We start from the raw sequence: 27,736 nt of genomic DNA on the forward strand, positions 1-27,736 counted from the left end.
TTTAATCGTAAAAGGAAATATTTCAAAGCAAAGGAAAACTCGAGAACGTCCCAGTTTTTGTTAAGTGTTCGTAAGAACAGCAAATCATTAGAATTATTTATGTTTATGAGACTCTTTAATAAAGGTTTTTATAACTGGTAACCCTATTTGAATGAATTCTGCAGGATCACTGTCTACACTTGATTTGGGTACCAACTCTGTGAAGGAAACGAGTGGAAAATCGAATCACGCCTTTCAATGGCGGGAAGTGGAGCAATATGTCAAAAGGTTTTGATTGATCATCACTCGAACAACTCGGCGAGCGTATAATAGATATCTCATATGGTACAAAATCCGGACGAAATGTCTCTGTCATTTCTTTTTCCATATATTTTTTAAAATAACTCGTATATTTTTTAAGCAAGTTATTTTTATTTTTTTTTGTTTTATATTGGTTAATGATTTGTTTTAATATTTATAATTGTATAAACTATTATAGAATAATTATGTAAAATTAATTGGTAGTTGTAAATGCAAGTACTTCTGCATCAGTTACAAATCAGACGTTATATTATGTTCTTGTTCTATTTTCAAATACCAAAATAAAAAAAAAAAACATAATTATATAAATTAATTAAATTATTATGATGTGCTTATACTTATACATAATCACAAACAGAATCGTACTTTTTATTAAAGACGTGCTATACATTTTAAAAGATGTTGCCAGATTAATAAATAAAATGTTATACGAAATACGAATCAATTGTAATTAAATTATATTTTTTTTTTTTTCTTTTTCGTTTTTTTGATTCAATTCAATTGAATTTCTTTTTTTAAATAAATGCTTTCTGGAGGAGTCTTCCTCTGTTAGTTATAGTCGAAAGAGTTTAAACGGTACAACGAAAAGCATTTACCATCAGCGATGCAATTTAAAAAAGTACCGATACAGATAAATGTAAACAAGATTAATTTGAAAGTAGAATAAACTTAAATCCCCGTACTTATTTCCGCCTCACGAAACACCGTTTGGAAACGAAGACGAATCAAAAGGATTCATCCTTTTCGATAGCAATGAATTTCCCGATTTACTTAAAGCCACGAAAATGGTTGTGTAACAGTTTTTATTTAATTATTTTCAACATGCTTGACTCCTTCGGAATTACAAAACGTATTTTATAATTGAATGTAAATGCTAATTATGCTTTTCGACTCCATGGCACGCTCAAAGGAACCCTCGATGGGAATAGTGAACCTCCATTTCACCAACAGCAGGTGAAGCAGTATACCTGGCAGTAATATGGAGCTTGCTACTACATCGTAAGTCTGCCGATCACTAGCTCTCAGTCTATTATGGCTGTTTTATTAGAGCTGACTACATATTCTGCTGTACTATAAGCCGAAAGATCATAGCATATAAAATGTATTTATTAATATACAAATAAAAAAAAAAAAAATAAGCGTTTTCTTAATATATTTCTATGAAATGACAAGCGATACTATTCTTGCAAGTTCTTCGTTTAAAAATCGACCTTCCGATCCAATAGTAACTTTACATTTATTGGAATACAGTAATATAACAATTAAAAAGTGATTTTATGAGCCTATTTAAACAAATAATATTTTATTTTTAACTAAATCGCTATTACAGTGGCCCAACAGGCACCAGTATCCGCTTTTCGCGTCGCGGATATTCGTCTGTCTGCAATCCTGTCGTATTTAGAACCATTACTACTAAACACAAAGTATATTAATGCAAACGATTCACGATTAAATCTATTAACTAATTTATATTTTAATATTAAGATATTTGTTTTATTTGCCAGAATTAAATCGTATCAATTTAGGTAAGAAAACAAAACAACACCAAAACTTTTAAATAGATTTCATTAAAAACTCTTTTATTATCGAACATTTATTGGTAAATGTGTATTATAATTTTTATATTAAATATTGATACGGCTGTCTAATGTGCTGTATTCCTCATATGTACATGGAATTATTTTAAAATATATTTTTTAATTATGATTGACGATATGATATCAAGGACACACATAAACAAAGCTGACCGCTTAGCACCAGGACGCCAAATTAATACCTCCTTACTGCAAAGAAGTAATGATACGTGTCAATATTGAGTTCGAGATGAAATCGCAAACAACTAGTAAGAAAATCCGCTGAACAATGACCCAAAAACGAAACATAAATACTCTGTCGACACTTCTAGACTTTCAACAAAGAAGTGGACATGGATTTACTTTGTTAAATGATTTAAATATCTTGTTTACATATATAATAAATTCTAAAGTAACTCTGTCTGTCTGTTGCTCTTTAAAAACAAAATCACTGAACTGATGTTGATATAATCTGATATCAAGCAAGCTTGAACTCTCAGGGACGACATAACCAGCTTTCTATACCTAACACATGATGACCAACACTTAAAAAGCGAGCAGAGCCGCGTGCGACAACTAGTCAACTATATGCAAATGCCTGCATCGGTCTAGTGGCTCGATATAAGGTTAGTCAAAGGCAAGGTCGGGCCTATTAAAAAATATTGGGTTCTTCATTCGAAAATTTCTCAGTAAAATTCCGGTGTCTGATTATTGGAAGTATGTACATTGTACATTCCGTGCCGTGCCAGTTGGTCCTGAACCTTAAATCTTTCTGGCCGCGTCGGATTTGTCGTCTCATCTGATTATTAGAATTAGGGAACAGACAGGGCAGTTATGTTTATGAACGCACTTGCGCACTATAATATGTGCTGCGTGGTTGGTTAGTCTCCCTTGAGTTTGACCGCTGTAGCCGAAACCGATCAGGACGATATTATTACTATCATTATATAAAAATATAAAGAGCGTTTAGATAAGACTTTTAATTTAATAAAAAATATGATTTAAATATTCTTTACATATTATTATTTTTTTCATTATTTAACACAACACTGTTTCGCTCGTGACATTTTACTGCTTTTGTAACTGAATATTTATATATTATACTCTGTTGTTTCTCTAAGTTATTTACCGACTGAATTTCGAAGTCCAGACGAATAAATCTCACTCGACTATTAAGCTAAGCCATTTGAGTCGATAGCAAATTAAATTCATTGAGATTTCATATCACGTAGGGGCCGATGGGGGTAGTTACCCGTTTGACTATTATTACTGATAGAAACTTAACTAATGTTCCATTAAAAAGGGGTGTTGTAGTGATCGTGCCTTTTTTTTAAGCAAACTCAACGGCGTAGATCCTCAAAACAAAAGCCTTCATGGACTAGTGCGGGACTAGACAACAAATGCATTGTAGTTCAGCGTGCTATGGTATGAACTATGCTCAAAATATCATCGAAGGATAAAATCAGTACTAAGATATCCAAAAAAACCGGTGTTACCGAGATAGTTCCGAAAATTTCCATTACAAAAACCAGTACAACCATTATTTTTTAATTGACTTAGATATATTTATATTCGCCTTTGTTCGTTACAAACAAGTCAAGCTAATATAGCATTGTAAAAATAAAAAGCATTCGAAAATTCAACTTTAAAAGCTAAAACAAATTCCTTTTCTAACGAGTCACTTAATAATCCCCATGGATCGTTTAACGGACAGACAGAAAACGCAGAACAAGAGCAGATGGTGATTTCATTAAAGCGAGTGAATCCAGCAATTAGTTAAGAGTTTTTACAGATTCCGATTCGGAAGAAAAGAATTGTTGTTAATTGCGTTCCGTTTCACGGCTTCATGGTTATTTATTTCTGTTGCTAATTTAACTTAATACGATACCTAGGATTTGGATTAGTCATATTGGCATTATATGTACATTTATTTCAGGACAATAGTCCAATACAATGTGAAACACCATTAAAGGCATTCACAACAATACAATTAACAATGGTAAACCGATGAATACCATTCATGAATTTTCCATTTTCTGGTTAATTTGTGTTTATAATTCATCTCGTGCTCGACGCTGAAGGTAAACACTGTGAGCTTACCTGCACGTGTCGAATTACATTGCCACGAGTGTATTCATCAATATACATTAACACAGCTTGCTGGAATACCTTTTCTAAAAAAATACTCTGCAATTGACAACGCAACACTAACACGATTGCAACGTTCTTTAATGTTGGTTACGGTACAATAATCGCTATGAATAATGTATGCTACATTATCAAAGCTTATTAAAATCTTGCTCGTCAGATTCCACACTTTAAATTCAAATATTCTCTAAATATAAATAATTAACTATGTATAAATACCCTAATATTCATACCACACTGAAACCAATAAATCAACAGCAATTCGAACCGTTTTCGCACGAAGGTTCTAAAACACTAATAAAAATAATTTCTCTTCGACGAAAACTATAAAAAAAAATTGCTCGATCAACATTTATTCACCATTCAGTGTCACACCGAACGCAAACTTTGAATATAAACTCGAATCGATACCAATAAAACAGTCGTTCAATCTCCCATAGAATGTTGGAGTTTGCAAAGAGGTTTTATTTAACATTCAAGATGCGTTCACTTCTATTCGGAAGTCGGTCCCAATCAAAGTTGCGACGTAAAATAACCTAAAAGTCGGCGCCAAATTGAAGGCTGCCCAACCGTGTCACGTAAAAGACCCGACACCCGAGCTGGTTGAATAGATTATACTCATTTTTTTCATGTCTGCGGGTTTTTAAATAAAATTCAGTATTTCAAATTTAGCATAGACGATTTATATGAAATTTTATATTTTACATATTATGTGATTTTTTTTTTAAGTTTTACGGCTTTACACTATTGAATATAGGATGTATTAACCATTTCAAATTGTGTTAGGATAGGACCTTTTAGAATGGGATTCCGTATGTTATCAGTGGACTCCTTTAGGTGTCATTCTATTAAATTAGGCATTGTATTAATTATCAAGCTGTGCTTGCGAAAAAGTTGTTGTAGCCTAAGTTTCTCCCTTTAACATAAGCTATCTGCCAGTGAAAGTCCCGTCAAAATCGATCCAGAGATTAACTGGAACAAGCAGCAAGGCAGCTAGACAGACAAAAATTGGAAAAAAAATTGGATTTTGTACCGTGTTTACATACATACATATGCATTCAGTAAAAAGCGGTCATTTTAATATTACAAACAGACACTCCAATTTTAATATAAGTATAGATTAAACATTATTATCAAAATTAGAGCTAAAAAACATATAAGAACATATAAGAACTAGCCAAGACAGACCTTAGGCAACAATATATTATCCTAAATTATAAGAAGAAATGATATTTTATGAAGTGATAAATAAATTTCAGGAAGGACCATTGCACTTGGCACCCATTTAGTTCTCACTTCTTTTGTCGTTGAAGTCAACCACCAAGGTATATATCATAATATTGAACTTGGCTCTCATTTTTACATTTGTTTTTGATGGGATATCACTACTTTTTGTATATAAATTATTAGTAGGTACTTATTAATAACAAAATTAATACAAAATGCTTTTTGTTAAACTATTCTACTTTCCTACGTTTACGGGGTATAATTGTCTTTTTTGTAATACGTTATATATTTTCTTGTACCTCTGAAATGTTCGAGTAAATTGCCCATTCAGAGTCCGGTTTTTTTACGCGTTTTCTGTTTATACTTAATTTAGGCGCCCAAGTCGGGACGGTATAACGTACGCAGACGGTTGTACTTTACAATAGAGCTCTCTTGTGCCTTGATTTGACTTGGACTTATATTGATAAGATGTACTCCATCTAAGGTTTTAACTCTGGAGAGGCCAACGTAATTCTGCTCTTTACTAAATATAGAGGAGCCTATGTCGAGAAGAGCACTGTCAAGGCGAAGGCCTTGTGATTTGTGGATAGTAGTAGAATATGCTAGGCAAATAGAGAATTGTTTCCTTTGAGCATATTAATTACTTAATATCTGAAACTTGGATTTGAATTGAATTGTTATTTTACGTGCGCTATTGCTGTTGTCGACGTCCCAATGTACCTACTCTATTTTTCCTTATATTGGACCGATTCACCAGTTCTTTGCTGACATCAGCATGCTTGCTCGATACTATTCTTCCAAACAATAAGGATCCCCGTTTGTAGCGCTAGAGACATACATACTTAAATCATCCCAGTTACGATATACATACTCTACTACAGTCTCACGAAACCTATTTTTTGTTGTATACTAGTATACTCAAACAAAGAATATGCAATCAAATAGACTAGGCAGCTTCCATCGGAAGGCATTGCAATAATTCTTTTGAACACGGTTGCCACTCGCTCGGACACGTCCGCGTCAAGGTTTTATCGCAACGCTCCTATCCCGCTGCTCCGGCGTCGCGTCTCGCGCTGTGTACCGAAATGCCTATTATTATTGTTTTTTAAAGTATAATGATTTTGCACCATTGATATGCGCTAAATGCCAGTTAACACATTCCGCGCGTTACGAGCACTATTTTGCCGTATTTGACTATCGAACTACGCGGCAATCAGTTGTCCTTGTTTTCCACGCGGTGCGGGGGTTGATTTTATAGGGTCCTGTGCACATACAAAAGAGATAGGTATATTCCCGACATGCTTTCATCAAGTAGGTTTTAATTTTGCAGAAAAGAAGTACGGCATATAATGTTGCCGTAACGCACAAAACCGAAACTTTTTTTTAGAATTTATGGGTTTTCATGTTTTTATGAGCCTTCGAAGTCAAGTGCTGGTACGGCAAAATACAAGCCGTAACGCAGAGCTGGCTCTACAGGTACGGCAAGTATAGGAGTCGTAATGCATAGGAATTAAGTTTCATATTTGCACTAACGCGCGCAATGTGTTAATAACGTAATAAATACGAAAGCCGACTATACTCATAAATACTAAAACGGAAATATAGATTTTAAAAAATTAAGGGTGGTATCAACTCGTTATATATTCACGTGAAGACCTTTAAATCCACATTTAGACCGGCTGTCATAAGTTTTTATTACTGGTTCTTACATCATTTTTTTAAATATAGTAATTATTACAGGTACTAAGTATATAAGTGTTCCTAATAGACCCAATAAAATGAAAAATTATTATAAAATGATAAAAATTTTCCAGTTTCAGATTTTTTCCTTTGTATTGGCTTAATTATCTACCTGCATGTCAAATTTGAACTTTCTAGTTCACCTGGAAGTAGGTTATAGTTTTGATCTATAGGTCAGTCAGTGATAAAAATGACGATTTTTTGACTTTAATATGTAAATAACCGTTTGAGATGCGCTTATGAAATTTGGAACACATGTGTAGTTCGCAAGTCTCAATATATGAGCCAATTTTGACACGTTTATGTCAAATAGTTTTTGAGTTATGAGGAGGTCAAAAGTGACTCGCACGGTGCTGCTCGCCAGTTCTGTTACTTGCACTTGGCTGACACGCTACCGCGTGTCTAGATAAAATTACATATTAGTGAATAATAGTTAAGCAAGCCTTTTAAAAGTACAAGTAATAATAATACAGAAAACTAAATCCTCCCACGTTTTCTTTATATACAGTACGGATTCACGTTGGCGAATCAACACGGCTAGGAATAGCAGCTAAATTAGATAATTACAAGATAAGGATAAAGATAAGAAAAAAACCCGCGAAATTTAAATATTTCTTAAATTATTTAATTTGGTTGTTTTTTTCTTTTTGACTTCCACGAGAAGCAATTCACAATAAGTCCTACGCTAACAGCCTTTGAAACAGATAATAAAACCAGTTTAGTTGACATATTTTTAAATATTTATGTTGTTTATAGTTGCAATTAATACCGCTATTAAAAATTCGTAAAGTTTCAAACGTATTAAAAAGTAATTTCATAATCAAACCACGCACAGGCTTTGAAAGGTCGTTGGTGTGAAATTAAAAAAATAATCAATTCAAATTTGAAATTCTTAGCAGTTGGGGTTGCTAACTTTCTCCATAACATGCAAATGGGAAAAGTTTCGTCTAATTGCCTGCAACACTGTCGCGTCTCGGCAACTTGTCCGAAAGGAGGTGTATAAATTCATTTTGATCGCTTATAATATCTATTTTAGATTATCATTTGGATTATGTCTATAGTATGGATTTAGATGACTAAAAGGCCAGAGGAATATCAAAGACCATGTGTACTGTTGCACATTTTTCTAAAAAAATTTTATAAATTTACTGCAAATTTCCTGAGAGAAACGAAAAAAATACTACTGTTTTTTTTTATATTAAGCTAAAGACTAACGAAACAGTTTTATTTATATATTTCTAGCTACCCGTCCTTTCTTTGCACAGATAGAATAAGGATCTACATTTTTTGTTTATTTTAGGCCAGGTAACTTCGTAAGCGTACGCAGAACAACTTACCAAAGTAAATCACAATCGGATTAATGGTTTAGATCACAAAAAGAACAAACGTACGTACATATATTCACTTTTATTCATTATCTTCTATAAACAAATACTGGACGTTGCTTGACGCACTGCATCTTCTGGTATCAATTTTTTACAATTGAATTTACCGATTTTTGGATTTATGATACGATAATTGGATTCCCTATTTTTGGTACCAGTGAAAACGAAGTGTAATATATTGTTATTAATAAAATGAGTATTAAATTATTTTCATCCCATCCATTGCTACGCCATACTTATTGTGGAAATTATTTGGTCAAAAGATCAGGTGAATATTATTAAATTTCGTTTCTCTTGTGATTTTGATTCAACGCAGGATATGAAACACTGAAGTCGCATTTGAAAAGTGGCCGCAAAAATGCTCAAGACACCAGCGCCTCTACGCAAAATGAATTTATAAATATCTGAGAGGATATTTTAAAAATATCCAGTGTGGGGAAAGTCAGTTTGATTGACGAAACAATAGACATTTGAAGAGCTGAACATTGGAGATTTACGTTACGTTTTATGTTAGAACATTCTACAATTTTTCAAATCATGTTTAATTAACCGTATGGAAATCAATGGAATATATACTACAAGTTGTGTCGGTTAAGGCTATGATGGTGCTTCAGCGATGAGTGGAAGTTTCAGCGATGCTTAAACTGTAATAAGAAGAAACGTTTCCACGAGCATTTTACTAACATTGTAATGCTCATTCGCTTAATTTGCAAAATGCGGAGCCTATTTAAAGGTTTAGGTACTAAAACGTGTGTCTCTTTTTTTACGCATTTGCACTACGTTCGTCTGTACTGACAGAATTAATCAAAAGTCAATGCCAGATTCTTGACACAAGATATTAATAGCAATATGCAAACTCAATGGGTCGAAATACACAAAGGTGTGATGCGTTTTGATGTTTTTTTTTTTCCTATAACGCATGCTTTGAAATGCTTTAACTGCTGCTGGTCATGATTCAATGTTAAGATTTTCTCAACAATCCAAACATAGCTAACAATTTGATTGATGTTTTTTTTTTCAATAATAACCAATTTTTGTAAAGACAATGTGACGAACTCATCATCTACGTTGTCGATTGTGTTTGAATTTAAATTGTATTTATGTAAAATTATGTTTTTTTTTTATAATATCCTTATTTCAAAATAAAAGTTATTACTCGAGTCTTTACAACTCTGTGGAAACGTCACTTCGTGCAAATCAAATCGTCAAATATATGGTACGTGTAACTAAGCTATATACAGCGCATAAAATCCCACTGCTGAGAAAAGCAGTTGAGCTTGCTTAACAGTGGGTTGGTAGATATACAGTCATATATGTGGCAAAATATTTGATACTTCCCAATGTCTTCACAGTGTTTAATTCACCGCCTGTAAATGTCCCACTGCTGGGTGAAAACTCATCTTGTCAGCAAATATTTTGCAGCATATTATTCCAACAAGCAGTGCCAATGCGGCTGGTTGCACGTGTGACAAACTTTTATCTGAAACATGTGGGTTTACTCACGCGTCACGACCCTTGACCGCCGAGTACGAGATTAATTATTATGTTATATACCTATATAGAACTTAACCTATAACAGTTATAGGAACAAATCCCTAGCAAGTTACTAGTAAGAACTAGTATTTGTGTATACTATTATGTATATACAATCAATTCTAAATTTTAATAACAGTACAAATAATTTAGGTCAAAATTAAGAATAACAAAATTTAAGTTTCATTGTAGCTTAAAGCCGTAAGTAATCAGTCAATTAAAAACATAAAAATTCAAAGGTGCTTGTTTGGTTTGAACCTTATAATCTTCGGATAAGATTCGCGTTTTCTAGCCACTGAGCTATCTCAGCTCCTTGACCACCATTGAGTATAAGCTATTAAAATATTACTAAATATTTAGATAACAAAATGAAAAAAAATTGGTGTACACTTTGGCGGCGGTTGTTCCGAACGACTTGGGAACTTTTAAGAAAAGAGACATATTTCTTGAAGAACGGCAACACACCTGAAAGCTTCCTAGTGTTGCAGATATCCATGGGTGGTACTTTTTTCACTTTTTTCAGGTGACCCTCCAGTGCGCTTGCCACGTAATCCATAAAAAATAAAACATATTTTACTAGTATATACAGCCGGAAGCAACAAAAATGTGTCTCTTTCAGCTCAAGCAATAGAAAGAAATTAAAACTATGATTATTATTAGAGCGAATATTATAACGCTTATAAAAAAAACAATTTTGATAAAGACGCTTTTTTTTATTTTTAACTACTATGTTTTTTCGTAGTTGTTAACATAAGAACACATTCAATCAAAATGAAAAGAAGAAAAACAACAACCAAACATTATTTTGGTAAGGATATTTTAAATATATAGATGGAATTCTGTTATTGATTTTAATTTTCCTTTGTATAACGGAACGTAGCAAGGGGAACGTTCAGAAATAAAAGCGTATTCATTAAACATCAATAAATACATGTAGTTTGTCGAGTGCAAATAAGTACATAATGAAGAGTAGATTACTTTGCAATTAAAGTTATTTTTCTAAGTGAATCTTACAAAATTACATAAGTTTGTTTTTTCGACTAAAAATTACGTCTATGATGCAGCACTATGCGTACGTGTGACGTAGTTTCAAAACGGTTAATGTCAGTCGTCAAAATCACTAATTGCGTGTGCTTAACGTGAATTTTATGAAACTTACTATTTTTTTTTAAATAAATTAAACCTTTTTGTGACGACCAGTGATGGCTGGGAAGCTGAACAAATTCGAAACTCCCAGTTCGGCTAGCTCGGATAGGTAAATCGTGTGTGCTAACCTTATATATTGTTTGTTTGTACAGCTGTCTCGTGTCAACAAAATTTTCACTTGAGAAGGCTCTTATTTAGTGCTAGCTTCGCCGCGGGCACGATTAACCGTAGTTTTCACGTGCAGTGTTTCAGTGTGAAACGGAAACAGGATCGGTGTACCGTAATACCAATCCGCTACCTGGAATTATAACCTCAGCGTACACACATTGTGATTTATTTTTAGACGTTCATTAAATACATTGGCAGCTTGCTTTACGCTATACAATCGCGTCGTGAAATAGACACGTGCTCGGATAAGATTGATATCGGAGGGCTTGTCTCTAATTGAGAAAATGAACAAAATCTTCCAAGATATGGAACAAAGTTCCGTAATCTTCGCGAATGCGTAAGATATTTGGATGTTATTAATTTTAGCCTGTCATCGTGATTAGACAACAGCTTTCCTCTGGCTTATGTGCTGTTCAATAAATGCAATTTTTTTTTATATATTTTCATTTGGCAAAATTTTCTGTACTCTAACACAAACATAACCTTCAACAAAATATGAGTCATTGTAAACAAAACATGAACAAATTAATAAATCTGAATTAATATAATGATAAGATAATCAAATATACAAATTGTAAGAAACTCAAAATATGATAACTTCAAAAACATCTCATATCTTTTAACATTCACTTTACCGAACATAAACATGATATTATCTCATTCAATATAATGCAGAATAAGTATTATCATTTAATACCAAATTAGAATTTAAAATTCTATATGATAAATAAAACATTACACTTAACAAATACCGATTTCATAATTTTAAATAAACAGCTTTGCATGTGGTGTTGTTCGCACAAATATTAAATAAAAGTATACAAAAATCCAAATCCCCTTTGTCTTAGATATAAATAGGTATGCTTTTGTTTTTCTTCTAAGAAAAAAATATATTTTGAGATGACCCTGAGTCATTAAATTTGAAAAAAACTTCAGTGTATTTAGTGTTCCAATGGAGATATAAATGTTAATGTATAATTTTCCAATTAAAATGACAAAAATCATCTTATTAAAAGTATCTTAATTAAGTCTAGTCTTGTATAGTCTTGTGATCATAATAGTTTGTGTGTGTGAGGAATGTTTCTTTGTACACATATGCAATGTTTACTGGGCCCTTATATAACCTTTTATAAATATACCCCTCAATCTTTATACATTTTTATTTAATTAATCAGATGGGTAAATTTTACTTGGTGGTAAGGCTTTGTTCAAATCTGTCTGCATAGGTACCCTGCATTGTTTATTTTACCACGAAATAGCTAAGCTTAGTATTGTTGTGTTTTAGTTTGAAAGTTGAGTCAGCCAGTGTAACTATAGACACAAGAGACAGGGTACCTTAGCTTCCAAGGGTGGTTGTGCATTGTGCATGTAATTCTTACAGTATATGGTCAAAACCATTTTGTGTGGTGGCTCAGTCTGCCACAAGATTTAAAAAAAAGAATTTGAGTAAGTAGCATGCAGTTTGGATCAAATTTCAAACCCAACAGTTGCTCGTATATTATAGTTTTGACAGTGACTTTTGTTCATGATCTTCAGAACAAATAGTATTATATATTAAGACAATTTTTTAATTATATTAACCAATAAAATACATCCTCTATCCATACTTATGGAAAAGCACTCCTTTTAAAGTTATATTGCACACAAAAAATATAATAATTTATTCAATAAACAATATTAGGAAAACTATTATTAATATATAACAATATTGTAAGTATAAAGTACATTTTTTTTAAATGACAACATAAAAATAACCTAAATAACCTGTTTAATGAATAAAATATATGTTCATAACAAATATATTGTTGTCTTTCTAAAATAACATTGACCTTTTTCTTTAGTAAGGTTGATTGTCAATATAATGAAACAAAAAATTCAGCACAAATTTGATGTTATTGACTTTCAGTGGAAAGCCCTTAACTCTATGTTTTTAAATTACCTGTGTTAAATTCTAAATAAAATAAGGATGTGTTTGTTTATGTGTGTGTTTATATGTATATTCGTAAATGTTGTTTAGACTTATTATGCATGATATACAAATTTTACATCCAGTCGAAAGCCACTCATAAATGATGCTTCTGATACAGTGATACTCTGTAGTTCTTTGCTGGTTACAAGGATCTTAGAGTGGTTGGCATGCCATTACCAATGCAAGGAGTGATTTATACTTCTCGCAGTGCCATTGCTTAACAACAGTCCACACATTCAAAAGAGAGCAATATTATCTTTCTCTAAAATAAAATAAAAAATTAAATACAGATTATAAAAGAATACACCTATAATTGATAAGAAAATGACTGAAAGTATTTAGTACACAGAGAAAAAAAAACCTTGAATATACAATAACAGCAATATATAGAAGGTAACATATAAGGTCAATACAGTGTTTTTATAAATCATTGTGAATAATCGTTTTAAAATTAAGGTCAAATGTGTAATAAAAAATAAATAAAGCATTCTATTTTTAATGTTTGAATAAAATTAATTACTATGTTTACTGTCACGTCTTGTCGGCAGATTCTACATTTCAAACTGCATGAGGTTTTATGTTTTATATTGATCAGAAATACTTATATGGACCTTCTTCTATAATATATTTAGATTTTTGACTGATCCCTATTCTCACATGATTTATTTTTTGTATTATAAATATATTTGAGGTTTGAGTTTAATGCAAAAATAAAAAGGCAATCAGATTCAGTTAAAAAAATATGTTTAAGTAATTCGTTTTTTTTTTTTAAGCAATCATTAATCCGAATTTTAAAATAATAAACACAGGTTAAATAAAATAAACCCTTATATGTATTAGTGTTATTATTTATTTCTATCAATGTTACTAACATGAACATCAACTTCACAGCTGACTGCACCTTCACCTTTAAATGTTAAATGTTGTTGAATGTTACGCCTTCACTTTCCAGTTTGTACAATACATAAACATACTATGTTATTTACGTAGATTAAAAATTTTTCCACAACTGTTGAAATCTAATTAAATTTAACTAATACATACTAAAACATATTGGTTATTTCTTGTACAAACTGGTTTGTACTGGTTTCAATTGGACCGTGTTGACCAAAAATGTAACAACCCACAGAAGCACTAATAAAATTTGTTAAGATTAAAGGTAAAGAAACAATTACTACCGTGATAGAAACCCTTTTTAATTATAAGTACTTATATGCTTAAAACTATAATCTTGTGCATAAATTTAAAGATATATCAATTTTTTTCATATTTGATTGGTGCTTTTGTGGGTTGGTACATTTCTGCCCAATACGGTCCAATTACATTTGATTAACGATGACCTAATAACAGATATTTTAAGGTTGTGATATGTTGACAGTGACACAGAACTTGCGTTGGATTTGAGCGAGCAAGTATTTGTTGATGATGACGACTACTCCCGGGCGCCGGCGTCCCCCACCACCGTGCCTAATGTTAGGCCCTACCGGCCACCCTCTACAGGTAAAATAAACGTTATATTTTAAATTCTTATTCTTCAATAATAGACCACAATTGAAGATTGGAGCAAAACCACGCTGCTGTCTTTGGGGGATACGCAACAGTTTGTTCGGTGTTTTTTTATTCAGAATTATAAAAATATATTGGCACATGAATGCACGTGTGGTTCTGGTCCGAATGTTAATACGCTTTTTTAAGAAACCTTTTTAAATTTCGAATAATAATTATTTCAATTAAATGTTCACATCGACTTTTATGTTGAAGTTATAACCCCCCAATAGTTTTTCTCATTTCTATAAGACTAGAGTGCCGATGGTTTAGAATTACTCCCAATTTATAATTAAAGGATTTGAAGAAAACAGAAGCTTGTCTTGGCTTAGTTTAACCAATTACAGACCAAATACAACTCATTTTTATACCAGAACTAATCAACGGTTTAAGCTTAAATTTCGAACACTCGATGCTGGTAGCATAGTTTAATTATGGTGCATAGATTAAATAAACATTTTTTCTTTTTAATTTTTGTTTACATTAACGGGAATAGATTTTTTTTTTTATTTCTAATAAAATTCGATTCGGTTTACATTACAACGTATCAGCCAATTATCTTATCTTTATTAGTATCATCATTTATCAAATGCGATTCTGATTAAACATATTTTTGTTAACTCATAATAAACATTAACCGCGTAACGTTGAGTTTCCGCGTCGAAAGTAACATTTCGTGTCATTACGATCCCCGAGACAGTCGAATTCATTATCCGTTATGTGTATAATAATTTTTTAGGTTCAAATATCTTGAAGTCGCCGCGGGCTCGCCGCGTTCGCACCGCTTCTATGTCGCAGTCAAATAAACGCACAACAGCTGAGAGCATTCTTCATGCAGATAGACGAACGATCTACACAGCTGGCAGACCACCGTGGTACAATTGTACCGGTGGTCAGGAAGTGGAACCGTTTCTTATTGGTGAGTAATACTGTACTAATATTATTAATGCGAAAGTCATATTTTTTTTAATCACCCCTCGAGGGATTAATTTGGGGTCACCGCCCCAAGTTTGCTTGTGTGTGTGAAGTTTTATGAATTTCGCTCTGGTAAAGCCGCAGGCTCAGCTAGTATCAAATATATTTGAATAACTTCTTGTGAAGTCCGAAGTATATTTCCGGCACGGTAATTCCTTACTCACATTGGGTAGGTTGAAGCTATCTCGACCAGATTGGAAACTATTAACTACTGGCTCAATATCAACGGCTCGACGAATTAACTGAGGCACAGGCTTGAGCATTTCTGGAAAGAAATTCTTTCAGAAATTCCTGATTGGTCAGATTAACCTCGGACCTCGGAATCTTCAGTTTTATAAAATTGCATATCGTTACCTCTTAATTACTGATGATGATGATGTCATCCTGACCGATTACGGGCCCCGCGGCAAATCTAATGAGAGCACAGCCAACTATGCAGAACCTATTATTGTGCATACATTATAGTGACCACTTAACTCTTTATAAATATCCCTATTTAGATAAATCATTATGGCCACCATGTGTATCAATTCGACTCAATCGGAAGTAATTCAGTCGCAGGACCAAATTATTTACATGCTTTACGAGACACGGGAATGTGTTATTAAGATTTTTTTTCGACGAAAACTCAATACCTTTTTATCGGCCCGCCCTAGGATTTCAAACCAGGAGCTCAGGATATGCGGATATATATCTAACCACTACATCGACCAATAGCCTATTTCTACCATAAGAATGTCGGCAAAGTAGTAATCCTAACTATGGAAGTAAAATTCAAGTGGATAAAAGTAGTTTCGTGATATAGTGTTGTATTATAAAATAAAGATATATTAATAAAAAACTGTTTCTAGTGTATAATATAGCTGAGCTATTTGCAAACAAATATCTGTACTCCTTCGATTTGTATAGCCTATAGATACAAGTACTAAAATTAGATAGTCATTTATTTGCTTATTGATTGTCAAAAATCTACCACCGGTTCGGAATTTAACACCTCGGACCTTTATTGCCCTAATTAATTAAGGATTTAAGTGTGGGTATACCTATTTACCCCTCCTTTTAAGCTTATCGCTTGCGTTAGGAGTGGGGACGATAATAAACCAAGGAGTCAGGATCGATTATGCGGCTCTACATCGCCTGGTGGCCCGTGTGCCATTGACGCTTATTAAAACTGCGTATTACTTAGTAACTACTGGGATGTTTTGAAGTAACTAAAAATGTAACGCCAATTATTGTAACGACATTAAACATTGGCCAACACACAATGTTTGGGAAGTGTTATAACAGATGTTTTATTTCCCACATCTTTAATGAGATCAATTTGTTCTTTATTACGATAATGACTTCTGTTTACATTTTTTTTTTACATTAGCAGCCTGTAAATTTCTAATGGTTGCTCCAATGCGGGTTGGTGGAATACATATGTGGCAGAATTTCATTGAAATTAGACACATGCATGTTTCCTAACGATGTTTTCCTTCTCCGCCGAGCACGAGATGAATTATAAATACAAATTGAGCACATGAAAATCCAGTGGTGCCTGCCTGGGTTTAAATCCGAAAACGATCGGTTAATATGCACGCGTTCTAACCAATGGACCATCTTGGCGACTTCTGTTTACAATTTTGAAATATAGTTAAATTGGTGGATCAGTTATTGCTTGTCGCCATTCGCTAGTTTACAGACTTCGTTCTTGTCCTGTTATAGTAATCGCGCTGTCGTTGGCCTCTTCTCGTGTGAACTTACAATTAATTAAAAAAGTCACAAATGCTGTTTTAATTGATATATTTAGACTATATTTAGAAGTTGCTGTTGTGTTCCGGTTTGAGTACCCACAGGCACAAGAGAAGAGATGTAAGGAATGGTTAATATTTCTTACAGTGTCGATGTCTATGAGCGATGATCACCACTAGTCATGATTCAGAAGGATGATTTTGAAGGAGGTCAAATTAAAAAAAACACATGTTTTTGGCAAATTATTATTTAAATTTAGAAACCAACATTATATATACTATGCGTAGTAATTATCTGCGCTCCAAGGGCCATTTTTAGTTCGTTAATTTACACAAACCGTTTTTAAACGTGTATTCTATAATCGGAACTGTCAAAGGATATCAGTAGTAATTATTTTTGTCAAGCGTGTACAATTAACTTTATATATCTTAATGGAAATCAACGTAAACAAACTCCAAGCATTTTTATCATATAATCTTGTATTAAATAATATTATTTTAATTGATGTTTGTAAGATAAGATTTGAATTAATGTTATAATTAGTTCTTCATTTCATACAATTTGATGTTAATATTATTTAGGCGCAATAAGAGTATAATTCGAGTGTCAAATTTTATGCAAAGTTTCTATATGTACCTAGCTACCAGTTTCGGGTATACTTAAAACATATGTATGAGGTATACACGGTGACAGTGCTGGCGTTAGGGAGGGGAGCGATGGAACGACGGCCTAAATTTGGAGGGGCAGCAAGATCTGATGTTTCCTGCCTCCTGTTCTACATACACTCAATACTCTATGCATATCCTTAGAGTCGGTCCTCGACTTGCTCGCTACGTACAAAAAAGGGGAGTCTTGTCTAAGGGCCGCCTTGGACCTTCCCAGTCTGACCCCAGTCATATAAAAGGGCGCTGATGGCTAAGGTCGGTCCTGCACGGCGAACGTTAGTATAACTCCGAGTCGTTATGTTTTTTGATCTCTTTAAAACTCATTCTCATTTTTCAAGTAATAAAAAATTAAATAAACATAAAACCTTATAAATCACTTCGTCCATTAGTTAAATAAAGCCATATGAAAAACTATTCGGTAGTTTTTGAGTTAATCGCAGACTGACAACTTGTGTTTTATAGTAAATTTATATCTTATCTGTCTGTTCCGGCTAATCTCTCGAATGGCTGGACCGATTTTGACTGGACTTTCACTGGCTGATAGCTGATGTCATAAGGAGTAACTTAGGCTACAACAATAACTTTTTACTTAAATTCAAACGCGCACGAAGTCGCGGTCACAGCTAGTTCCAAAAATAAATAAATAAAGCATATTACTTAATACAAGATTATATTCATGATTAAAAATCATGGACTTGGTATTAGTTAATTTCCTAGCAGGATATATAAAATTTAATTCTACTTTTTTGACATAAACTCTTTAATTAGAATGGCGGAAAAGTATAGCTAAACTCAGTAGAGTTTCCTGCCGGTTCTTCTATGTAGAATCTACTTTCCGAACCGGTGGTATCTTTATATTTAATTCAATACTGTAACATGACGATTCATAAGTGATTTTACGAGCCTGCTTGTATAGATAAAGAATATTTTGATTTGTAGTGATGAGCTTTCAAAACGGTTCCACGTGTTTCGGTTGTAATTTTTTGCCTCGTACTCGTGGCATTAAGGATTTTAATCTTTTGATAATTTTAATTGTATTCGTTATACTAATTAGTTATTATAGAAAGACATAATCATATCGATAAAATAAATGGACGTAAGAGACTTCGTAACGAGTTTTATAATTAACATCTCGTTTGGAATTTTTTCTTATAATGAACTGATAGTTTTGTTGGTCGAATTGATATATATGGTTTGAGGTTCGAAGTTAAGACGTTGGCAGCGTTACACTTCGTTACCTCTGATAATATAAAAAATGCTTCGCCTGACGGCCTCACTCTGGTCGGAAGTTTACGTTTATAAAACTTTAAAATTTGCTTACGTGAAATGAGATGGATATCTATCATTTTCCGGTCATTCATGTTTAAGAAATAAGATATTATAATAGTATATACATATATTATTTTGTTATTTAGGCATTAGAAACAATAAATTAAAAGAGTTTTTATTTAAATGAACATAAGGTTTTTTAATAGTAGATATTCCTTAAGATTTGTTAGGATTTTGAGTATTTTAACTAGCCTAACTAGCAGGGCCGGATCGTGAGTTTAGGGGGCCCTGGGCTAATACTACTCAGGGGCCCCACTTAAGACACATCTGAACGTAGACTTGAATTAAATTAATTGAATGGGTTTGATTAATTGCACGGCTCGCAGAGCTGCAAACCATACGATCTGTTTAATTTAATAAAATGATGGATTCTTTCGCATTATCATCTATTTTTGAATATGACTTGACTTAGCCTGGGCCCTGGGCTGAAGCCCAAAAGCCACACGGTAAATCCGGCCCTGCTAACTAGTAAACCTGGTAACACTGTAGAGCCATTAGGGTCAACAGCAAAAGTCCAATCGAGAAAAAGAGGATCTAGTATACAAGCCGTATACTAGATCCTAGTCTTTCGAAGGTTGTGAATTATCAAATGATTTAGAAGTACTCATTTTAAAGGTATCGGTGGAGCGAGCGCCTCTGGTAAGACGACGGTGGCGACGAAAATAATAGAATCTCTTAACATACCCTGGGTTACTATTGTTAGTATGGACTCGTTTTACAAGGTAAGGATGTTATTATTATTCTCTTTTTTTTAATACCTTTTTATTCATCATGAAATTTATCTAAAATATTTCCTTCGCTAAATATATTAATTCATTAAAGTACGATTACTAAATATAATAATACAATAAAATGGCTATCCGTCCGTTGATATAGGTAAAATTCATAAACTTACCTACTCCTCACATTTGTAAATTTCAACTTTAACTAGCCTTGAAGGGGGGGTTTAAATTTCCCTTCTTAGTGACATGTTTGGCCAAGCCCCAGCAACAAGTGAGTTATAATTTAGGTGTCAAAAATCCACTGATGTATATTCTGGAACCTACATGTAACCTACCAGTAACATACCATTTGTCTCCTAGGTTCTGAACGAGAAACAGCACCAGGCGGCGATGCGTAACGAATACAACTTCGACCACCCGGACGCGTTCGACATCGAGCTGCTGATCACGGTGCTGCAGAGACTCAAAGAGGGGAAGAAGGTGGAAGTGCCCATTTACAACTACGTCACGCACTCCAGGGAGAACAGGACGGTGAGTTGCATTGTCTCGCTCTCACAAACCAACGTAACATGTACGTCTATTACATGGAAAAAGTAATCTAGTTACTAGAAATAGACATGGTTAGATATTCTGCCAGGATTAAAATATATATTTTTGTAGTATTTATGAAATATACAATTATTTTATTTTGTTTAACTTTGCATATCGTATCAATAATCTGAAATTATCTCCTAATTAACATGTATATCCATTTTTTTATATTATTATGGCTGGCCCAGATATTCGTTCTGAAGTTCTGTAAATTGAATAGCAGTTTTTAATAACTAGTTAATTAATGATATATTGTTATACATAGCAATAATCTGTTTAATCTCCAATATATAAATTAAAAATAACTGACACTTAAAGTAGCGTTAACAAAAAAAATATTTTATTATATTCTTTTATTAAATTCTTATTTTTATTCTTATTCTTATTCTTTAGTTAAATTTTTTTGTTATATTCTTTTCTCCCTTTTTTTTTATAAATTAAGCTCGTTAATTTACCAACCTAAAATAAGAAAATCGGTTAACAAACCGAGGAAAAAATACCACCACGTAAAAATACCATAATACCAGTTTTGTTATTGTCAATTTATATATTCTATACTAATATGCTAAAGTAACTCTGTCTGTCTGCTGACGGCCAAACCATTGAATCGAGTTTGATGAACTTTAGTATGAAGCAAGCGCCAACTGCTAAAACTCGAAGCTGCAAACGACACCTAGTAGATCATATATTAGTGTTCTAGTTATTATATAATTGTATTTTACGAACAGAAAACGATGTACGGTGCGAACGTGATAATCTTCGAGGGAATCCTCGCATTTTACAACGCGGACGTCCTCAAAATGTTGGACATGAAGGTGTTCGTGGACACCGACGCCGACATACGCCTGGCGCGCCGGCTCAGGAGGTACGCCGAGTTAAAACACTCGTATCCTCGATACTTACTCTAACATTCATAAACTCTTTCGAGAAGAAGGTTTGGAACAATCCACCACGTGCAGGTTTCCTCACGACAATTTCCTTATAATATATATGCATTAATTCAGCGTTGCTAACCTCGGATTTGAAATCAGAATCATCGGTTAGGATTCACGTCTTGTGACCATTGTCGTAACGGTTCAGTATACGTATAAATATTCGTATATTATTGGTCTTTATCTCAAATGATATGCGATTCTTCAATGAGCTTACTAGGTGTAAGATGTATTACAGTGCTCAAGTGGGTGGAGAAGTGCACTAAGCACTATTGCTCCGATTTCAAAATCCGTTGCAATAGAATTGCGCCCCGAACGAAGACAAATCGGTCTCAGACGGTTTGTCGTTCTTCCCGAAGCAAAGAATCATAAACAGCGTCAACTTAGTGAAACCAAGATGCTGTTAAAAACACGTTCCAACTCATAATTTGATAATTGGAAGTCGGGGAACAGCTTTATACTTTAAACAAATTTTAACGAACCATTTTTTTGTAAAAAGATGATTCAAATTTTATTGTAACATATTTTTATTATAAATGAGTATTTTGAGTTCAGATTTATCTTATTGCAGGAAATATTTATGTAATATTATATATGTATTCGACAATACAATCATTAACCTTGATTATTTAGAATTTTCAATACCGCGACAAAACCAACACAATGGTCGTATCAAATGCTATGACGTAATATTTTTATTTATTTTCTGATTGTCTACTTGTTGCCTACTGCACTATGCATACGTCACTGGGCAAGACTCGGGTACTCGACTCCGTCTTGAAATTTGAGCCATCTCGGGCTCCGAATGATGCTCAGCTTATGCCACGTGGTATTTGCACATAAAATTATTTATATAGTTTGATCGTAGGGCTTTGTGCAAGCCCGCCTGGGTGGGTAATACCCACTTATCAGATATTCTACCGTTTGGCGGTAGAATATTGTCGTGTTCCCGTTTCAAGGTTGAGTGACTCAGTGTAACAACAGACACAAGGGACATAAGGCAATTCTTACAGCGCCCTTGTTTAAAGGCGGTGGTGACCATTACCATTAGGTAGCCATTCGCTCGTCCGACTTACTGTATAATAAGAAAAAAAATATATTATTATTTTCTTTTTTTATATAAAATAGTCGAATTCGCAATTGGGCCACCCGATGGTAAGTCGGTATCATCGCACACAGACACCACTTATATACGAAGTAGGTTGCTATGTCGCCCGTGACTGAGTGAGTGAGTGCGTGCGGTGCGCAGGGACATCGTGCAGCGCGGGCGCGACCTGGAGGGCGTGCTGAAGCAGTACATGACGCACGTGAAGCCGGCCTACCAGAGCTACATCGCGCCCAGCATGGCGCACGCCGACATCATCGTGCCGCGGGGGGGGGAGAACCTCGTCGCCATCTCGCTCATCGTGCAGCACGTGCACAAGCAGCTGCAGCTCGTATGTACTCTGGAGATTGAAGCTTCGGGAAAATATATATAGATCGGATGTCTACACGTGAAAAAAACGAATATATTTAATTTTTGAAAGTAACTATGATCCTTACCGTTTTTGTGCAATCTTATGGTGCCGTTTTAATTATCCGAAGTAGACTAAAAGACACTTTTAAACATAATTAATTTAAATTTGGCAGATCACGTACACTTGAGAAGTCACCCTATTTATACACGTTGCCCATTGTGGTGTGGTAGAAAGGATTGAAAAATAAATAATTGCTTATATTTCCAGCGCGGATTCAAAGTGCGGGAAAAGTTAGCGGTGGCTCACATCGGACAACCTCTACCGGACTCCTTGTACGTCCTTAAGGACACACCACAAGTGAGTTTTTAATTGCAAATTTTAAATAAGGTTGGCGAATGCCTGATCTCTCTCTTCGTCTCTTCTTTACAAGGTTAGCACCGCCTTCCACACTGCTCCGATTGTATCTGACAAATGAACTAGTTTCCTCGTATTGTTTTAGATATATTTCTCCATAGATAGCTATTGTCTATGAATTAGATTCGAACAGATTATCAAAGCGGATAGCACAGATAACATTTAGTCACATGGTTAATGAATACATAAGTTCTTCTCGTTAGAATCTACATACTGTTATGCTCTGTCTAGACGACTTATCCTCCGCGGATCTATATTGTATACAGTTTTATATGATACAACTAGTATTATCTCCCAGTGATAGAGAGGGACAAGTCGCTTGGAGAGGGCATAACACATTTTCCTTACGTGACGATTCCCATCAGTTCACTATCTTTGTTTCCAGAGATATATAAACATTTTATTTAGCGAAGGGATCAGACAAATATTAAAATTATTTTAAAAAGCCAGCAATCTTGCAAGTTGATTAAGTATGATATAAATTAAGGTATAAGTAAGCAATGCTTCCCCCATTCCCATCAGGTGCAAGGTCTCCACACGTTCATCCGCAACAAGGACACTCCCCGGGACGAGTTCATCTTCTACTCGAAGCGTCTGATGCGCCTCGTCATAGAGTTCGCGCTCTCCCTCATGCCCTACTCCGAGCACTCCGTCGACACCCCGCAGGGGTTCACGTACACCGGTGAGTTGGGAGGGGAACCCCCAGACTGCTGTATGATTAGTTGTCACTCGCCCGTAGACACTCTGCCCATCGGATTTAAGATTTAAGAAGGAAAAAGGGAGAGGTTATGGATTATTATTTTTATTGCCTTAATTAGGCGTCTGTAATTAAAAAATATAAAATTATAACTTCTTGAACCTTTATCGCAAATATAACCTTCTCTTGATTCCTAAAAACTCACCTACGGTTACAGTAACCGCATCAACATTGCTAAATTTAGAACTTGTAAATCGCAAAATTAAAAGTAAAAAAAAATCTAATGCTTTCTTTTGTTAACACATCAAACTTCAAACAACATTAGATTATAGAAGTCCTGGAATTATTCCAGCGAAATGGCGGGGTAAGGGGTTAAGGGGTAAGGGGTCGTCGTGGAAGAAAACACCGACTTAATCGTGCATAAACCAGTCCAGCCGACCCCGTGGTTACTCGGTGAGGTTCTTTCATGTAACCATCAAAATGTTACTTGGAATATCTGATGGAACCTGGAGAAAATTTCGAGTCGCATTTTTACATATTGTCCGCAATGCGTGTGCGTGCGGGCGGGTCCACTTTGAGTAGTTCACGCACTGACGGGGCGAGTCGCTCGCAGGTCGCAAGTGTGACGTGGAGAAGGTGTGCGGGGTGTCGATCCTGCGCGCCGGGGAGACCATGGAGCAGGCGGTCTGCGACGTCTGCAAGGACATCCGCATCGGGAAGATCCTCATACAGACCAACCAGCAGACCGACGAGCCGGAGGTGAGATACGTGGGGTTCGAATTAAATATCATTTCACGTTCGGATCGAAAATAAAATCGTAATCTCTTTACATGACGGTAGGGCCAGTCTGCCTTGGTACCACCCACTCATCATAAATTCTACCACCAAGGAATACTTGGCACTGTGGTGTTTCGGTTTGAAGAGTGAGTGTGTGAAAAGTATCAGCATTAATGGTATGTGGCGCTCGGCAGCTGTACTACCTGCGGCTGCCCAAGGACATCAAGGACTACCGCGTGGTGCTGATGGACGCGACGGTGGCGACGGGCGCGGCCGCCATCATGGCCATCCGCGTGCTGCTGGACCACGACGTGCCCGAGCGCGCCATCAGCCTCGTGTCGCTGCTCATGGCCGAGATCGGCGTGCACTCCATCGCCTACGCCTTCCCCGAGGTGCCGGCTCTTCTTTGTGTTCATTCGTGACGTGTCCACAGATACGTCGGTCAGCAGCTCGGAATGTAGAATTTGACAGTCTCGATACACCCGTGTGAAGCACAAAGCACAAAATATATATCCCGCTGAGTTTCTTTCGCCGGTTCTTCTCAGGTCCGAGGTGCTAAATTCCGAACCGGTGGTAGATTTTTGACAATCAATAAGCAAGTGTAAACACTTCTATATTGAATAAAGATTTTTGACTTTGACATGAAGTTTATGCAATGCCTGAACTCTCCCCGATCGTGTCTAATCGTCGTCCCGTTAGGAATTAACCGAGTGATGGAAAAGCGAGTGCGCCTGTGTTTGTACATTATAGTATATGCTGAGAAGTTGGGGAGTCACTCATGCGAGAACGTGACTGAGAAAATTAAGGCCAACATTAATGTTTTTGTTTACATTGTTTCCTGCCGTCCGCCTCATAACTTATTTCATCTTCAGGTGAAGATCGTAACGTCGGCCTTGGATCCGGAGATCAACGAAAAGTTCTACGTGCTGCCCGGCATCGGGAACTTCGGCGACCGATACTTCGGCACGGAACCCGCTGAGGACGAGTGAGCGAGACGGAAGTATGCACTGTATATAGAGTGAGCGAGACAGATATAATACGACGGGTGTTGGCAATATTGTGAATGTTGATATTGAAAACTAAGAAGTCTAGTTCCTTTTAAGCGTAATCTTGTTAATTGTAAGAGTGTTAAGTATCTTCCTTTTTTATTTACTTTGACATCATAAATAAAACTTCGAGATTCGAATTATAAAATATAAAAAAAAATACATACTATTATTGATTTATAAAAAAATAATTAAAACTTTACAGTGTTGCCAATGTCCCTCAAAAAATTACTATTTCATACAACCAAAAATAGACTGAATTTCCTTAAATTATGTGCGAAAATTGCCTGTTGTATTTATTACTACGTAGGACTACGTACAATCCTAATATTTTAATACATTTAGTACGACGCTTAAATGTAAAGGATTTTAGTATTTACGGAATTTTGTAATAAGGATTAAAATGCTTCAAAAACGTGTTTCATAAAATTGCGAACATTTTGCTATGGCTGCGTCAATATCACTAGTTAAAAAAATAGCTACTTTTTCAACTAGGCTTAAGTTTATTCTAAAAAGATTTGTTTAAGGAAATCATATAAAATGTTTATATTAAATTATTTTATTTAATAATTCGAAATTATTCTGAAATATTAGTGTTTTTATTTAACAAATTTCATCTAACTGACTTTTTAAAAAATATGATTAAATTACTTAGATAAATTCTAGTCGCAATTATGTGATCTCTTTATAAACTAGAAATTAATTAGTGTACTTAATGCTTACTGGACTTAATAAGAACTTAAAACGTGGCCGATCCGTGTACGGTAACTGTACTTTGAAGATACTATATAAACATTGTCTGATATAGTATGAATATATTTAAAACAAAATAAAGAAATCATAATACAACAAACAAACAAAATAATAAACATTTGACTGTATTTAGTTATTGTGTAAATTTATTAAGAAATTATTAGTGACTTGTATATAAATTTATATTATTAAACATAATTAATTTAAAGAATATTTTGAGCCATTTCGTGCAATCTTGGTGCAAGTTTAGTCATATAATTATTCAATTGCTAAAATTTAAGGTCACATAAAGTTGTACCAAAGAATATAATCGTTCCTTTAACGATAATTTGAATTTGGAATCAATGTTGCTAAATACGAAATTTAAAAAAAAAAATTAAGATTTTATTTTTTCTTACTTGCAACTTCTACAGGTTCTAGCTTCACATTAGATACAACATAATAATTTTATATTTATAACTTAATAATAAATATATTTAATAATTAATTTCTAATTTTCGACGATTGAGAAAATATTTGTAAATATTATTTAATATTATTATAAAAAACGAGTATAATTTTTACGAGCGTAAAAAAATTAACTCTTAATTTAATGTGTAAAACATTTTTTGGTAGAAAAATTATAAGCTTGTAAAATTATGTTACTATGACGCAATTTTTGTTTAGTAAATATTGTATCAAAAGACATACTTCGTTGTAGTCAAGTATCAAGACTATACTATACGTATAGTGAGTACTTCGTTTTATACAAAAGCTTATAAAAAATAATCAAGCAATATTGACACATCCATAGCAAATCTAATTAACTCATTCGATCATTACACATTAAAAATGTATTTAAAACATACAGCATTAGGTAATTATTTTTATCTACATAATCTTTAAACTTAACTAAAGTATGCCGATTAG

General features: G+C 34.2%; 1 protein-coding gene across 2 annotated transcripts; it reads left to right on the forward strand.

The window, feature by feature from the left end:
• The first annotated feature begins 11,025 nt into the window (after nucleotides 1-11,025).
• On the forward strand, nucleotides 11,026-27,252 carry LOC125069122 (uridine-cytidine kinase-like 1). 2 transcript variants are annotated; one of them, XM_047678498.1, is made up of 12 exons: nucleotides 11,026-11,162; nucleotides 14,569-14,690; nucleotides 15,475-15,654; nucleotides 20,054-20,160; nucleotides 20,521-20,691; nucleotides 21,480-21,616; nucleotides 22,933-23,119; nucleotides 23,408-23,497; nucleotides 24,077-24,236; nucleotides 24,865-25,010; nucleotides 25,223-25,420; nucleotides 25,901-27,252. In XM_047678498.1, exons 1-12 carry the CDS (start codon nucleotides 11,110-11,112, stop codon nucleotides 26,015-26,017), a joined length of 1,668 nt encoding a protein of 555 aa, XP_047534454.1. In that variant the 5' UTR covers nucleotides 11,026-11,109; the 3' UTR covers nucleotides 26,018-27,252. The 2 variants fall into 2 exon arrangements, with proteins under 2 accessions (XP_047534454.1, XP_047534455.1); XM_047678499.1 differs by having other exon boundaries at nucleotides 11,106-11,558.
• Nucleotides 27,253-27,736: the final 484 nt, after the last annotated feature.

This window comes from Vanessa atalanta, chromosome 15 (genome assembly GCF_905147765.1).
Source record: "Vanessa atalanta chromosome 15, ilVanAtal1.2, whole genome shotgun sequence".
Lineage (NCBI taxonomy): Eukaryota > Metazoa > Arthropoda > Insecta > Lepidoptera > Nymphalidae > Vanessa > Vanessa atalanta.